The 18,341-nt window shown below is 41.9% G+C and overlaps 1 protein-coding gene across 1 annotated transcript in view; it reads left to right on the top strand.

The window, feature by feature from the left end:
- LOC115109691 (PDZ domain-containing RING finger protein 4-like) overlaps positions 1-18,341 on the top strand; it is a 63,844-nt gene that overhangs the window by 27,777 nt on the left and 17,726 nt on the right. Inside the window, 1 exon segment of the mRNA XM_029634914.2 lies at positions 5,897-5,995. Within this exon segment, the coding sequence (XP_029490774.2) occupies positions 5,897-5,995 (99 nt within the window).

Raw genomic sequence — 18,341 nt, 5'->3', positions numbered from 1 at the left:
TATTAATCTAAAGGTGTGTGGTATACAAGGCCATATGATTATATGGTATTGATATGATTGATATGGCTTTGGCCCCCTTTCATGCAAAAGTATGGTGGGAACATTGTGGGCGACGTCACAAAATACATTTTCACAAACTCTGAAACTGTCCAGTTGTTATTGGTTCTTTAAAGGTTCCCAGAACATTTAATTAGGTTGCCCATCAATGGAATATTATGTTAAACCTAAAACAAATATCCTATGAACGTCATAAATGTCACACACCCCCATAAAGAAAATGAGAATTAAAAACAGGTTCAGCCCCTGGTTCGAGGGTGATCTTGTTGAGTCTGGAATTGAAATTGCATCTGGCGAAAGGCTCGGCACACGCATACTCAAGCTGACTGGCTATCGTTCAGGCAAATGAGAAATAAGTGCACTCAGGCTATACGGGAAGGCCAAAGTTAGTTACGTTAAGGAGTAGTTCTCGCTCTGTGGGTCTAACCCCAAGAGGTTCTGGGGAAATGGTTAAAGACCTGGAGAATAAACCCTCCACCTCACAGGTGCCCATTGTCACACCCTGACCATAGTTTGCTTTGTATGTTTCTATGTTTTGTTTGGTCAGGGTGTGATTTGAGTGGGCATTCTATGTTGTGTGTCTAGTTTGTCTGTTTCTGTGTTTGGCCTGATATGGTTCTCAATCAGAGGCAGGTGTTAGTCATTGTCTCTGATTGGGAACCATATTTAGGTAGCCTGTTTGGTGTTGGGTTTTGTGGGTGATTGTTCCTGTCTCTGTGTTTGCACCAGATAGGGCTGTTTTAGGTTTTCACGGTTCTTGTTTTTGTTAGTCTGTTCATGTATAGTTTTCTTCATTAAAGAAACATGAATAGAAACCAAGCTGCATTTTGGTCCGCCTCTCCTTCACCACTAGAAAACCGTTACAGAATCACCCACCACAACAGGACCAAGCGGCGTGGTAACGGGCAACAGCGGCGCAAGGAGGACTGGACATGGGAGGATGAGTTGGATGGTAAAGGACCCTGGGCACAGCCAGGAGAATATCGCTGCCCCAAGGAAGAGCTGGAGGCGACGAAGGCGGAGAGGCGCTGGTATGAGGAGGCAGCACGGCGACGTGGATGGAAGCCGAGAGTCAGCCCCAAAAATGTCTTGGGGTGTGGCACACAGGAAGTGTGGCGAAGCTGCACTGCGCCAACTTCCTGTGCTTACCGGGGGGCTAGAGAGACCGGGCAGGCACCGTGTTATGCTGTGAAGGGCACGGTGTCCCCAGTGCGGGTGCATAGCCCGGTGCGGTACATACCAGCTCCGCGTATTGGCCGGGCTAGAGTGAGCATCGAGGCAAGTGCCATGAAGCCGGCTCTACGCAGCTGGTCTCCAGTGTGTCTCCTTGGGCCGGCTTACACGGCACCAGCCTTGCGCATGGTGTCCCCGGTTCGCCTGCATAGCCCAGTGCGGGCTATTCCACCTCGCCGCACTGGTAGGGCGACCGGGACCATTCAACCAGGTAAGGTTGGGCAGGCTCGGTGCTCAAGAGCTCCAGTGCGCCTGCATGGTCCGGTCTATCCGGTACCACCTCCACGCACCAGCCCTCCGGTGGCAGCCCCCCGCACCAGGCTGTCTCTCCGTCTCATCCCTACAGCTGCTCCCGCCTGTCCGGCGCTGCCGGAGTCTCAGGCGCCAGAGCTGCCCCTCTGTCCAGTGGGGTTATTTAGAAGGGTCGCCGTGGTTAGGAGGCCACGGAAGCGGACAATGTGGCGGACTAAGACTATGGTGAAGTGGGGGCCACGTCCAGCACCAGAGCCGCCACCGCGGACAGATGCCCACCCAGACCCTCCCCAATAGGTTCAGGTTTTGCGGCCGGAGTCCACACCTTGGGGGGGGGGGGGTACTGTCACACCCTGACCATAGTTTGCTTTGTATGTTTCTATGTTTTGTTTGGTCAGGGTGTGATCTGAGTGGGCATTCTATGTTGTGTGTCTAGTTTGTCTGTTTCTGTGTTTGGCCTGATATGGTTCTCAATCAGAGGCAGGTGTTAGTCATTGTCTCTGATTGGGAACCATATTTAGGTAGCGTGTTTGGTGTTGGGTTTTGTGGGTGATTGTTCCTGTCTCTGTGTTTGCACCAGATAGGGCTGTTTTAGGTTTTCACGTTTCTTGTTTTTGTTAGTCTGTTCATGTATAGTTTTCTTCATTTAAAGAACCATGAATAGAAACCACGCTGCATTTTGATCTGCCTCTCCTTCACCACTAGAAAACCGTTACACCCATGTCCATTAATGTTGATGATGTGGTTGTTACTGACAAGAATCACATGGCTGAGCTCTTTAATCACCACTTCATTAAGTCAGGATTCCTATTTGACTCAGCCATGCCTCCCTGTCCGTCCAACATTTCCTCATCTCCCACCCCTACTAATACGGTTATCACTGATGCTTCTCCCTCTTTTTCCCCTGTCCTGACCTGCAGGCAGTCACTGAGTATGAGGTGCTAAAGGAGCTCCCTAAACTTAACCCCAAAAGATTCTGGTCAGATGGTTTAGACCCTTCTTTAAGGTTGCTGCCGCTATCATCGCCAAGCCTATCTCAAACCTTTTTAACCTGTCTCTCCTTTCTCCGGAGGTTCCCATTGCTTGGAAGGCAGCCACAGCTCGTCCTTTATTTAAAAGGGGAGATCAAGCTGATCCTAACTGTTATAGGCCTATTTCTATTTTGCCCTGTATCAAAAGTGTTGGAAAAACTTGTCAATCAACTGACTGGCTTTCTTGATGTCTATAGTATTCTCTCTGGTATGCAACTGGTTTCCGCTCAGGTTATGGATGTGTCACTGCAACCTTAAAGGTCTTTACTGACGTCACCGTTGCCATGATTCTAAGCAATATTGTGCTGCTATTTCTATTGACTTGGCCAAAGCTTTTGATACGGTAGACCATTCCATTCTTGTGGGCCGGCTAAGGAGTATTGGTGTCTGAGGTGTCTTTGGCCTGGCTTGCTAACTACTTCTCTCAAAGAGTGCAGTGTATAAAGTCAAAATCTGCTGTCACAGCCACTACCTGTCACCAAGGGAGTACCCCAAGGCTCGATCCTAGGTCCCACGCTCTTCTCAATTTACATCAACAACATAGCTCAGGCAGTAGGGAGCTCTCTCATCCATTTATATGCAGATGGTAGTCTTATACTCAGCTGGCCCCTCCCCGGATTTTGTGTTAAATGCTCTAGAACAAAGCTTTCTTAGTGTCCAACAAGCTTTCACTACCCATAACCTTGTTTTGAATACCTCCAAAACAAAGGTCATGTGGTTTGGTAAGAAGAATACCCCTCTTCCCACTGGTGTTATTACTACCTCTGAGGGTTTAGAGCTTGAAGTAGTCACCTCATACAAGTACTTTGGAGTATGGCTAGATGGTGCACTGTCCTTCTCTCAGCACATATCAAAGCTGCAGGCTAAAGTTAAATCTATCGTATCCGCTGCTCTTTCACCCCGGCTGCCAAAACAACCCTGATTCAGATGACCATCCTACCCATGCTAGATTACTGAGACATAATATATAGATCGGCAGGTAAGGGTGCTCTCGAGAGGCTAGCTGTTCTTTACCATTCGGCCATCAGATTTGCCACCAATACTACTTATAGGACACATCCCTGCACTCTACTATATACTCCTCTGTAAACTGGTCATCTCTGTATACCCGTTGCAAGACCCACTGGATGATACTTATTTAGAAAACCCTCTTAGGCCTCATTCCCCCATATCTGAGATATCTACTGCAGCCCTCATCCTCCACATACAACACCCGTTCTACCAGTCACTTTCTGTTAAAGGTCTCCAAAGACCACACACCCCTGGGTCACTCCTCTTTTCAGTTCGCTGCAGCTAGCGACTGGAACGAGCTGCAACAAACACTCAAACTGGACAGTTTTATCTCAATCTCTTCATTCAGACTCAATCATGGACACTCTTACTGACAGTTGTAGCTGCTTTGTGTGATGTTTTCTCTACCTTCTTGACCTTGGTGCTGTTGACTGTGCCCAATAATGTTTGCACCATGTTTTTTTCTGCTACCATGTTGTTGTTATGTTGTGTTGCTACGTCTCTTGTTGTGATGTGTGTTTTGTCCTATATTTATATTGTATTTATGATTTTTTTTCTTTATCCCGTACCCGCAGGAGGCCTTTTTCCTTTTGGTAGGCCGTCATTGTAAATAAGAATTTGTTCTTAACTGACTTGCCAAGTTAAATAAAGGTTAAATAATTCAAATTCAAATACTTATTTGGAAATTGTGGAACATTGTAGGAATGTTCTGTGCAAACTCTTAAAGATTTCCAGAACATTTTATTAAGTTACAAGAATATTCTTGTGATATTCACATATTGTACTGACAGGACTTAGACCAGGTGTTCTGTCAACATTCTTACAACATTAAAGGTATGTCCTGTGCAACCTATCTTAAACATTGTATGAATGGCATCACAACTGAGCATATTTAGTGCTTTTGGAACCTATGTCTTGCGATGTGTCCACACGGTTACCACAACGTGTTTCGGGAACCTTTAAATAACCCAGAAAGGCTGTTCTGTCAACATTCTTGCAACATCAAATGAATGTGATGTGCAACATGATACCAACATTCTCTGAATGTCTGCACAACTGAACAGTTCTCTTGCCATATCCCAACAATGTTCCTATAACCTAAAGAAATGTTTTAGGAACTTTTAAAGAACATCAAAAAATGTGTTCTGGGAATGTTCTTGTAGCATCAAGTGAATGTTTTTTCATTCTAAAATATACATTGTATAATCATCTTCACAACTGGATAGTTTGTCTTTTGTGATGTCCAACACAATAATCCCACCATACTGTTTCAACAAACATTTGGGAACCTTTAAAGAACAGACTAAATGTGTTATCGGAACATTCAGACGACATCAAGGCAAATGTTTTATATGATCATCAGCATGACTCGACAGTTTTTGTGTTATGAGAACATTTGCTGCAACCTAACGATTGTTCTGGAAACTTTCACAAAACCAATTCTGGTTTGCTGGGAACATTATAGTGAATGTTAGGATATTTAATCTTTTTTTTTAAACTGAATTAAAAAAATAATTATGTTATCATTCTTTGAATGTTTTGGGGATGTTCTCATCCTAATGTTTGATAAAACCATAACTTAATTGGAATATTAGCTAATGTTCTGGGAATGTTCCCAGGTTTGTGGGTTGTCTCTCCATAAGGACTCTTCAGAGATGAGGAATACTTCAGTGGTGGGTCATGCAACTCTGAATATATTCACTACGTTAGCATAATTATATGGGTTTATTTACCAACTAATAATCTAATATTAGGCTGTAGCTGCTCGGTAAAAACACTTGAGAGCTTCTGACAGTTATCAAAGACATGACTGATCAAGCCGTTCACTGAACGTTTAGAGAACAGCTTTAATTACACACACAGTCAAGATAAGCTCCTCTACCCAGCCAAAGTTAATATGCTGTTTGATAGCAAGTTGGGTATGATGGCTACAGCTTCAATAACTGCATTTTATACATTGATGTACTTGGCACACCTACAACAGGTGGTGTGTTCTTGTCCCTTCTGTGTGTATAGGTGATATTTTATTTTACCTTTATTTAACTAGGCAAGTCAGTTAAGAACAAATTCTTATTTTCAATGACAGCCTAGGAACAGTGGGTTAACTGCCTGTTCAGGGGTAGAACAACAGATTGGTACCTTGTCAGCTCGGGGATTTGAACTTGCAACCTTCCGGTTATTAGTCCAACGCTCTAACCACTAAGTTACCCTGTCGCCCCAAGAGCTGTTTTCGACTCAACAGCCAGGAGAAGCTGGTTAGTGTTGTTATCCATGTGTGGTTTTGTTGACCTCTGTTCTCTGTATGTCTGCAGGAGGTGGAGCTGTGTCGACTGAACAGCCAGGAGAAGCTGGGCCTGACGTTGTGCTACAGGACAGACGAGGAGGAGGACATGGCTATCTATGTCAGTGAGGTGAGACGGCAGGAGTGGGACTGAGGGTGGCTAGGGAACTGCTGCTGTATTTCTTCTTCTCATTCTACTTCTTCTTCTCTCTCTCCAACCTTACAGTTTTCACTTATGAAAACGCTATTATATACGCCAGACTTGTTCAGAAATAGGTACTTTTGAAGTTCTCACTTCACCTACACGTCTAATGTCACAACACTCAGCAGTGTACAAATGCTTCCTTTCCTCAGAGTTCTTGAACAAACACCAAAATAACAGCTACTATTTATAGTTGTTGATAAAATAAAATGTAAATCAACTTGATAAAAAAATGTATGCATGCATTTCCACCAGTCCTGTGTGTTTATCGGTTCTTTGAGGTTTCATGTGCATTTTATGTAAAATAGGTTAACATAATTGTTACAATTACTATGGACTACAATCACTGTGGATCATAGTAAATACAGTGCATTCCCGAAAGTATTCAGAACCCATGACTTTTTCCACATCTTATTACGTTACAGCCTTATTCTAAAAACTATTCAATTGCCCCCCCCCCTCATCAATCTACACACAATACCCCATAATGACAAAGCAAAAACAGTTTTTTAGAAAAGTTTGCAAAGTTATAAAATGTAAAAAAAAAAAAAAATTACATAAGTATTCAGACCCTTTACTCAGTACTTTGTTGAAGCACCTTTGGCAGTGATTACAGCCTCGATTCTTCTTGGGTATGACACTACAAGTTTCTTCCATTCTTCTCTGCAAATCCTCCTCTCAAGCTCTGTCAGGTTGGATGGGGAGCGTTGCTGCACAACCATCTTCAGGTCTCTCCAGAGATTTTCGATCAAGTTCAAGTCCGTGTTCTGCTTAGGCCACTCAAGTCATTCAGAGATTTGTGCTGACGTCACTCCTGCGTTGTCTTGGCTGTGTACTTAGGGTCGTTGTTCTGTTGGAGTTTAATGTACTGAAGAGTGGCTTCCATCTGGCCACAACCATAAAGGCCTGATTGGTGGAGTGCTGCAAAGATGGTTGTCCTTCTGGAAGGTTCTCCCATCTCTACAGAGGACCTCTGGAGCTATGTCAGAGTGACCATCGGGTTCTTGATCACCTCCCTGACCAAGGCCCTTCTCGTCCAATTGCTCAGTTTGTCCGGGCGGCCAGCTCTAGGAAGAGTCTTGGTGGTTCCAAACTTCTTCCATTTAAGAATGGTGGAGGCCACTGTGTTCTTGGGGAACTTCGACGCTAAATAATTTTTCCGTTACCCTTCCCCAGATCTGTGCCTCGACACAATCCTGTCTTGAAGCTCTACAGACAATTCCTTCGACCTCATGGCTTGTTTTCTGCTCAGACATGCACTGTCAACTGTGGGACCTTATATAGACAGGTGTGTGCCTTTCCAAATCATGTCCAATCAATTTAATTTATCACAGGTGGACTCCAATCATGTTGTAGAAACATTTCTACAACATCAATGGATGATCAATGGAAACAGGATGCACCTGAGCTCAATGTTTTCTTTATTTTTAATACATTTGCAAACATTTCTAAAAACCTGTGATGTATGTGTTTAGATTGATGAGGAAAAAACATAATTAATGCATTTTAGAATAAGGCTGTAACATAACAAATTGTGGGAAAATTCAAGGGGTATGAATACTTTCCGAATGCACTGTAAGTACACTGATATAACTGTGAAAGGAATACAGCATTCTAGACTTTCAGGACTAAATCAGTTGTGACGTTAATATGATTCCTCTGTGTCCTCTTTTACAGAGCTTAGTTAATATTGAATATGTAGAGAGTCTGTAATTTAATATGATTAACACAGACTAAAAATACATGAATCGTTGGACTGGCACTTCATAATTTTTATATTTGCAATAATAAACCAACTCATAAAAAAGGCACTGTAGTCTTTCTTTGAGTGACTATCCTTGTTCTTCAAATAAAACTGACATGTTTTGCAAGCTGAGGTTACACTATTTGTGCCCACAGTCGAGGCTTTTTTTCTCTGTTTCTCCCACTTATTGGCAGCACTTACAAAGCACTGTCCTCTCCTCCATTCTGCCCAACTTCTCTCTCTCTCTCTCTCTCTCTCTCTCTCTCTCTCTCTCTCTCTCATTCGTTTGAAGTTAGCTCAGACCCGCAAGGTATATGCAGCTGAACATGAGTTGAATACAGATCGCCGTAGTCACTGGGCTGCTTCTCCTCTCAAGTGTTCAGTCTATAAAAAGTAAAACCAAGGAGAGCGTGCTGCATTCAGATGAGCTTCTACTGAATGTTACTCCGTATTTCAGCTGTGTTTGAGATAGTGAATTGCGTTTCTGATCTCACATAAATACCAATGAACTATACAGTATCATGCATACTATTTGGCAAAGCTCAAGATGTAGTGTTTAAAAGGACATTTTATGTCACGCTTTGTGTATTATGACTTTGCTTAAAATGGTTTGACAATAAGCTATGTAGTGTTTATGAAGTCTTTATGAATGCTCTATAAAGCCTTTATAAGTTGTAGGGCCCTGCTGTAAATTGTGTGCAGCTTATAAAGGCTTCATAAAGCCTTCATAAACACTACATAAATGTGTTATGAATCAATATAACCGTATGTCATGCTTTTTAAAAGGTTCATAAATGTTTCTTAACTGTGTGACATAACCACCAATGTCAAATCTGACATAACCCACTATGTAAAATATGACTTTTAAAAAATTTAACCAGGCATGTCAGTTAAGGACAAATTCTTATTTACAATGATGGCCTAGGAACAGTGGGTTAACTGCCTTGTTCAGCTTCAGAACGACAAATTTCTATCTTGTCAGCTCGGGGATTCGATCTAGTAACCTTTCTGTTACTGGCCCAACGCTCTAACCACTAGGCTACCTGCTGCCCTATAAACCTGTGCTTTATAAAGGGTGGCATAAGGACCTCTTAATAAAGGCCTTATAAATCATATTAAATGAAGGCTTCACAAAGCATTTATAACCCTGTCATGCGTCTTGGGAGAGCATTGCAACACCAGGATATTGGGGTCGCTTCGGATAAAATCGTTGGAAAAATTGTATATATTATATTACACTAAAACATTTCTAGGATGGCCCAACCTCTTTCCCTCCTGGGTGCATATAGTCAATACCTGACCTCAAGTTCACCCAAAATGCTGTGTTGCAGGATGACACACATTATAAAGTTCAGTCATGCACAGCTATAAAAAAACGTTGGTAGAACCTTTTAAAATCAGTTTACATTTTTTGCCTACTGTTTTTTTTTTCTTTCTCCCAAATTCCATTTTCTTTTTTTTTTTTTTTTCCAGGTTTTGGATATCCCCATTTGTTCTGGTTTACTCCAGTTTTTTTTACACCTTTTTTAATAGAAAACAACTAAATTGGATTTTGTGTGTTCACAACCAAATCAGGGGATGACTTTTGAGGCCTTGGAAAAATCTAAGAAACGTAGATTTTTTGTGTAGTTGCCCTTTAATTCAGTGAGCATGCCCTGTACTTTTGTTTGGTTAGCGGGTTTTCTGTAGTGCAGTTAAGCACACATGATGTTATTCGACTGCCAATGGAATGGGTGGAGTAAAAGTCCAAGAATCCAAGATGACGTAGCAGTCAGGCGTCTTGTCTTCGTCTTGTTGTGTTCTGTCTTTAAATCTTTCTTTGTCTTTTTTCTTCGCATATATATTTTTTAAAACATTTTTCTTAACCTCAACTTCAACATACTCTCCTGCAACCCGCCTCACCCAATGTGGTATGGATCTGCTATTTGCTTTACTTTAGAACCGGAACCCCCAACAGGAGCTAGCTACTGCTAGCAGTCATCAGCTAACCATTTGCCCGGACAACTCCTGCCAGTCTGCACAGCGCGATTCAACCCGGACCAAATCGGACTTCTTCTTCTCCATAACTCCGGATTCCTACAGCAAGCTCTGAACCTTTTCACCTGGATCATCGCAGCTAGCTAGCTCCTATCCGAATGGCTACTCCTGGCTAACGTCTCTGTCCCGAAGCAAGCACCAATTAGCCTGGAGCTAGCCTATGCTAGGCCCATCTCCCTGCTAGCTGAAGAGGTCCATCAGCCACTCCTTAATCGACCTGGCCCGGGTATCCTGGAAGGATATTGACCTCATTCCGTCAGTAGAGGATGCCTGGCTATTCTTTAAAAGTGATTCTCTTCCCAGACTCAATGCACACAGCTCGCATTACAGTGTTGCTAAAAAAGGACAAGGACCCCCTATCCTGCTCGTCCTTCCGGCCCATAAGCTTGTTGGATTTCGACTATAAAATAATTACCAAATTGCTCGCCAAAAGACTAAACACTCTTCTTCCCAAAATAATAAAAGCGGACGAAACTGGATTTATTAGAGACAGATACTCTTCTGATAACATTTGCCGTCTTTCTGATATTATTGATCAAGTGAACGCACAGAATACCCCTGTCCTGCTGGTTTCACTGGATGCTGAGAAGGCGTTTGACAGGATGGAGTGGAGCTTTCTGTTTTCAGTCTTAGAAAAGTTCAATATGGGCCCAAATTTTATTAAATTGATCAAATCACTATACTCTCATCCAAATGCCATGGTTACTACTAATGGACTGAACTCTGACAGATTCCCTCTGGAACGGGGCACAAGACAAGGGTGCTCGCTGTCCCCCTTGCTCTACTTGTTGGGGGCGGAGCCTCTGGCAGAGTTGATAAGGAGCAATCCAAGTATTATGGGTGTTTCTGCAGGCGGCCTGCAGCACAAGATTTCGCTTTACGCGGATGATGTCTTGCTCTACATATCCAACCCTGAGAAATCCCTCCCTCTCATTTTAGACAAAATTGCTCAATATGGCAAGTTTTCAGGTTATAAGATAAATTTTAACAAATCCACTGTCTGCCCTCTCAATATTACACTCACCAGCTCTATGAAGACACTATGTACTTTCCAATGGAAAACACAGGGGTTTCAATACCTCGGGATCTTCATAACACCAGATCTGAATAGCCTTTTCAAGGAAAATTATCTTCCACTCCTGGATCGAATCAAGAACGATCTCCAAACCAATTAGCTTAGTAGGAAGAATTAATGTCATCCGTATGAACATCCTCCCTAGACTGAACTACTTATTTCAGATGCTCCCATGCTATCTCCCAGTTTCCTTTTTCAAAACAACTAACCAAAGCATCACCAAATGTATATGGGGCAATAAAAAACCTAGGATCAAGTTTTCCACTCTATCGAAACCTGAATCTAAGGGTGGTCTTGCCCTTCCCTCCCTTCAATTGTACTACTGGTCTGCCCAAATCCGCAACATGCTAACATGGATCAGAAACAGACAAGAGTCGACGTGGATTCAGATAGAAGCCCAATCCTGTGGTTCATTGCCCTTAAGCTCAATTATATTCATTAATAACTTAACTTTTGTGATTTACAGCACCCTACTAGCGTGGAGGGACTGTAAGAAATACCTGGGCATTTTCTCCCAAATATGTTCTCACTCGCCTATAGTAGGCAACCCAGACTTGACAAAAGCCCTGAGGGATGCCAACTTTAATCTTTGGCATACTCTCGGAATCAGAACCTTTTCAGACCTATTTCATCAGAAAACCACTACACTGAAATCCTTTCAAGAGCTCTGCAGTGAATTCGATGTGCCAAGATCCCATTTTTTAAAAATATCTTCAAATTAGACATGTAATTTCCTCATTTACCTCCAAGAGGAGGTTTAGAACTCAGTTGAATGAAGTTGAAACCCTTCTTGTCACAGCACAATCCATTAAAGGCAAAATATCTTACATCTATAGACTCCTTTCTGAGAAAGGAGGCTCCTCCTTACTCCTTTGAAAATAATTTGGGAAAAGGACCTTGGTCTGACTATCAGTGATGAGTTATGGGTGGAGGTTTGCAACAGGGTATACTGCACCTCTACTAGTGTAAAAATGAAAAAATCTAACTACACATTTTTGTACAAATTGTATCATACTCCTTTGAGACTCCATAGAATGAAAACAGATATGTCTCCTAACTGTAAAATATGTACCTCTGAAAGTGGAACCTATATGCATGTATTTTGGAGCTGTAGAGAGATTGCCAGATTCTGGCAATCTATACATACTGCTGCACAGAAAATATTAGAGGTACAGTTTGATATGACCTCGTGTATCTATCTTCTTAATGCCCAGCAGGACTTTGTTCTTGATCCTGACAGAGAAAATTTGCTTATGACTATTACATACTTACATACTCTATTGTGGTCCTCTAATACCCCTCCTACATTTAAAATATGGATTGACCAGATTGTTTACTTTCTTCCTCTTGAAAAGCTCACTTATGACCTCCACAAGAGACAGACCAAGTTTGATAGACTGGTCTCCACTATTCAACTATATTTCAAACTGGACAGAGTGAACGGGGTGACTAGGGAAATGTTCAGATACATGTTGTGTAAGGTGCTGTAAAACCTAAAAACGAATTATTGGCCCGTCGTCTCAGCGAATGCTAGAAATAGCTGATAAGGACCTTGATAGTGTTGCTGCAAGTGTTATATATGTTTTTTTTGTGTTTTTATTTTCATTTATTTTTGAGTATGTGTATGTACAGTGCCTTGCGAAAGTATTCGGCCCCCTTGAACTTTGCAACCTTTTGCCACATTTCAGGCTTCAAACATAAAGATATAAAACTGTATTTTTTTTGTGAAGAATCAACAACAAGTGGGACACAATCATGAAGTGGAACGACATTTATTGGATATTTCAAACTTTTTTAACAAATCAAAAACTGAAAAATTGGGCGTGCAAAATTATTCAGCCCCCTTAAGTTAATACTTTGTAGCGCCACCTTTTGCTGCGATTACAGCTGTAAGTCGCTTGGGGTATGTCTCTATCAGTTTTGCACATCAAGAGACTGACATTTTTTCCCATTCCTCCTTGCAAAACAGCTCGAGCTCAGTGAGGTTGGATGGAGAGCATTTGTGAACAGCAGTTTTCAGTTCTTTCCACAGATTCTCGATTGGATTCAGGTCTGGACTTTGACTTGACCATTCTAACACCTGGATATGTTTATTTTTGAACCATTCCATTGTAAATGTTGCTTTATGTTTTGGATCATTGTCTTATTGGAAGACAAATCTCCGTCCCAGTCTCAGGTCTTTTGCAGACTCCATCAGGTTTTCTTCCAGAATGGTCCTGTATTTGGCTCCATCCATCTTCCCATCAATTTTAACCATCTTCCCTGTCCCTGCTGAAGAAAAGCAGGCCCAAACCATGATGCTGCCACCACCATGTTTGACAGTGGGGATGGTGTGTTCAGGGTGATGAGCTGTGTTGCTTTTACGCCAAACATAACGTTTTGCATTGTTGCCAAAAAGTTCAATTTTGGTTTCATCTGACCAGAGCACCTTCTTCCACATGTTTGGTGTGTCTCCCAGGTGGCTTGTGGCAAACTTTAAACAACACTTTTTATGGATATCTTTAAGAAATGGCTTTCTTCTTGCCACTCTTCCATAAAGGCCAGATTTGTGCAATATACGACTGATTGTTGTCCTATGGACAGAGTCTCCCACCTCAGCTGTAGATCTCTGCAGTTCATCCAGAGTGATCATGGGCCTCTTGGCTGCATCTCTGATCAGTCTTCTCCTTGTATTAGCTGAAAGTTTAGAGGAACGGCCAGGTCTTGGTAGATTTGCAGTGGTCTGATACTCCTTCCATTTCAATATTATCGCTTGCACAGTGCTCCTTGGGATGTTTAAAGCTTGGGAAATCTTTTTGTATCCAAATCCGGCTTTAAACTTCTTCACAACAGTATCTCGGACCTGCCTGGTGTGTTCCTTGTTCTTCATGATGCTCTCTGCGCTTTTAACGGACCTCTGAGACTATCACAGTGCAGGTGCATTTATACGGAGACTTGATTACACACAGGTGGATTGTATTTATCATCATTAGTCATTTAGGTCAACATTGGATCATTCAGAGATCCTCACTGAACTTCTGGAGAGAGTTTGCTGCACTGAAAGTAAAGGGGCTGAAGAATTTTGCACGCCCAATTTTTCAGTTTTTGATTTGCTAAAAAAGTTTGAAATATCCAATAAATGTCCTTCCACTTCATGATTGTGTCCCACTTGTTGTTGATTCTTCACAAAAAAATACAGTTTTATAACTTTATGTTTGAAGCTTGAAATGTGGCAAAAGGTCGCAAAGTTCAAGGGGGCCGAATACTTTCGCAAGGCACTGTATGTATGTATGTATATGTGTATATGTGTGTGTGTGGGTATGTATGTATATATATGCACCAAGGAAAATAATTAAATAATATAAAATAAAAACACTTATTATTTTTCTTAATCTTTCATTTAATTTCTTTTTTTTTTTTTTAAATTGTATTATTATTTTTTTTTACTTTTTTTTCCTTCTTTTTTTAAGCCTGTCACATCTGTGAATGTGGAATGTGTTTTGTTGGTTGATTGAAAAACAAGAAGAAAAAAAGTGCTTTTCTCACCATCTTAAATAAGCATGCCCCATTCAATTTTTTTTAACCAGGAACAGACATAGCCCTTGGTTCACTCCAGACCTGACTGCCCTTGACCAGCACAAAAACATCCTGTGGCGTACTGCATTGCCATTGAATAGCCCCCGCGATATGCAACTTTTCAGGGAAATTAAGAACCAATATACGCAGGCAGTTAGAAAAGCAAAGGCTAGCTTTTTAAAACAGAAATGTGCGTCCTGTAGCACAAACTCCAAAAAGTTCTGGGACACTGTAAAGTCCATGGAGAATAAGAGCACCTCCTCCCAGCTGCCCACTGCACTGAGGCTAGGAAACACTGTCACCACCAATAAAGCCACGATAATTGAGCATTTCAATAAGCATTTTTCTACGGCTGGCCATGCTTTCCACCTGGCTACCATTACCCTGAACAACAGCCCTGCACCCTCCACAGCAACTTGCCCAAGCCTCCCCCATTTCTCCTTCATCCAAATCTAGATAGCTGATGTAATGAAAGAGCTGCAAAATCTGGACCCCTACAAATCAGTCGGGCTAGACAATCTGGACCCTCTCTTTCTAAAATTATCCACCGAAATTGTTGCAACCCCTATTACTAGCCGGTTCAAACTCTCTTTCGTATCGTGTGAGGTCCACAAAGATTGGGTAGCTGCCACGGTCATCCCCCTCTTCAAAGGTAGGAGACACTCTATACCCAAACTGCTACAGACTTATATCTATCCTACCCTGCCTTTCTAAGGTCTTTGAAAGCCAAGTTAAAAAAACAGATCAACGACCATTTTGAATCCCACGGTACCTTCTCCACTAGGCAATCTGGTTTCCGAGCTGGTCATGGGTGCACCTCAGCCACGCTCAAGGTCCTAAACAATATCATAACTGCCATCGATAAGAGACAATACTGTGCAACTGTATTGATTGTCCTGGCCAAGGCTTTCGACTCTGTCAATCACCACATTCTTATCGGCAGACTCAACTGCCTTAGTTTCTCAAATGACTGAGTTCAGTGTGTCAAATCGGAGAGCCTGTTGTCCGGACCTCTTGCAATCTCTATGTGGCTGCCACAGGGTTCAATTCCCAGGCTGACTATTTTCTCTGTATACATCAATGATGACACTCTTGCTGCTGGTGATTCTCTGATCCACCTCTACGCAGATGATACCATTCTGTATACTTCTGGCCGTTCTTTGGCCACTGCGTTAACTAACCTCCAGAAGAGCTTCAATGCCATACAACTCTCCTTCCGTGGCCTCGAACTGCTCTTAATGGCAAGTAAAACTAAATGCATGCTCTTAAACCGATCGCTGTCCGCACCTGCCTGCTCGTCCAGCATCACGGCTCTGGACGGTTCTGACTTCGAATATGTGGACAACTATACCTAGGTGTCTGGTTAGACTGTAAACTCTCCTTTCAGACTCACATTATTAAGCATCTCCAATCCAAAATTAAATCTAGAATCGGCTTCCTATTTCGCTACAAAGCATCCTTCACTCATGCTGCCAAACATACCCTCGTAAAACTGACTATCTTTGACTTTGGCGATGTCATTTACAAAACAGCCTCCAACACTCTACTCAGCAAATTGGATGCAGTCTATCACAGTGCCATCCGTTTTGTCACCAAGGCCCATATACTACCCACCACTGCGACCTGTATGCTCTTGTTGGCTGGCCCTCGCTTCATATTCGTCGCCAAATCATCTATAAGTCTTTGCTAGGTAAAGCCCCGCCTTATCTCAGCTCACTAGTCACCATAGCAGCATCCACCCATAGCACGCGCTCCAGCAGGTATATCTCACTGATCATCCCTAAAGCCAACACCTAATTTGGCCGCCTTTCGTTCCAGTACTCTGCTGCCTGTGACTGGAACGAATTGCAAAAATCGCTGAAGTTGGAGACTTTTATCTCCCTCACCAACTTCAAACATCAGCTATCTGAGCAGCTAACCGATCGCTGCAGCTGTACATAGTCTATTGGTAAATAGCCCACCCATTTTCACCTACCTCATCCCCATACTGTTTTCATTTATTTACTTTTCTGCTCTTTTGCACACCAATATCTCTACCTGTACATGACCATCTGATCATTTATCACTCCAGTGTTAATCTGCAAAATTGTCATTATTCGCCTACCTCCTCATGCCTTTTGCACACATTGTATATAGACTCCCCTTTTTTTCTACTGTGTTATTGACTTGTTACTCCATGTGTAACTCTGTGTTGTCTGTTCACACTGCTATGCTTTATCTTGGCCAGGTCGCAGTTGCAAATGAGAACTTGTTCTCAACTAGCCTACCTGGTTAAATAAAGGTGAAATAAAATAAAAAATAAAAATACTATTTACATTTTTGGCAACTTTTACTTTTACTTCACTACATTCCTAAAGAAAATAATGGACTTCTTACTCTTACATTTTCGCTGACACCCAAAAGTACTCGTTACATTTTGACAGGAAAATAGTCCAATTCACACACTTATCAAGAGAACATCCCTGGTCATCCCTACTGCATCTGATCTGGCAGACTAAATTATGTCTGAGTGTTGGAGCCTGCCCCTGGCTATCCGTCAATAAAAACAAACAAGAAAATATTGCCATCTGGTTTGCTTAATTTAAGGAATTTGAAACAATTTATACTTTTACTTTTGATACTTACAGTTGAAGTCGGAAGTTAACATATACTTAGGTTGGAGTCATTAAAACTCGTTTTTCAACCACTCCACAAATTTCTTGTTAACATACTATAGTTTTGGCAAGTCGGTTAGGACATCTACTTTGTGCACGACACAAGTAATTTTTCCAACAATTGTTTACAGACAGATTATTTCACTTATAATTCACTGTACCACAATTCCAGTGGGTCAGAAATGCACATACACTAAGTACAGCTTGGAAAATTCCAGAAAATGATGTCATGGCTTTAGAAGCTTCTGATAGGCTAACCATTTGAGTCAATTGGATGTGTACCTGTGGATGAATTTCAAGGCCTACCTTCAAACTCAGTGCCTCTTTGCTTGACATCATGGGAAAATCAAAAGAATTCAGCCAAGACCTCAGAAAAAGAATTGGAGACCTCCACAAGTCTGGTTCATCCTTGGGAGCAATTTCCAAATGACTGAAGGTATCACGTTCATCTGTACAAACAATAGTACGCAAGTATAAACACCATGGGACCATGCAGCCGTCATACCGCTCAGGAAGGAGACGCGTTCTGTCTCCTAGAGATGAACGTACATTGGTGCGAAACGTGCAAATCAATCCCAGAAAAACAGCAAAGGATCTTGTGAAGATGCCGGAGGAAACAGGTACAAACGTATCTATATCCACAGTAAAACGAGTCCTATATCGACATAACCTGAAAGGCCGCTCAGCAAGGAAGAAGCCATTGCTCCAAAACCGCCATAAAAAAGCCAGACTACGGTTTGCGACTGCACTTGAAATCACTGGCCACTTTAATAAATGGAACACTAGTCACTTTAATCATCTTTACATATCTTGCATTACTGTAAATACTGTATCTATACTATTCTACTGTATCTTAGTCTATGCTGCTCTGACATTTCTCGTCCATATATTTATACATTCTTAATTCCATTTGTTTACTTAGATTTGTTTGTAATCGGTGTATGTTGTGAAATTCTTAGATATTTCTTGTTAGATATTACTGCACTGTCGGAGCTAGAAACACAAGCATTTCGCTACACCCGCAATAACATCTGCTTAACACATGTACGTGACCAATACGATTTGATTTGATGTCATTTTTGGCATTGGTGATTGTCACACAGTTGCCACATCTATGAACCCTTTACAAAGCATGACATACGGTTATAGATGTTTTGTAACAAATGTATTTAGTGCTTTTGAAGGCATTATGAAGGCTTTATGAAGACT

Source organism: Oncorhynchus nerka, linkage group LG25, assembly GCF_034236695.1.
Source record: "Oncorhynchus nerka isolate Pitt River linkage group LG25, Oner_Uvic_2.0, whole genome shotgun sequence".
Taxonomy (NCBI): domain Eukaryota; kingdom Metazoa; phylum Chordata; class Actinopteri; order Salmoniformes; family Salmonidae; genus Oncorhynchus; species Oncorhynchus nerka.
The sequence above is the reverse complement of the archived record's forward strand: the minus strand, read 5'-3'. Positions and strand labels throughout refer to the sequence as shown.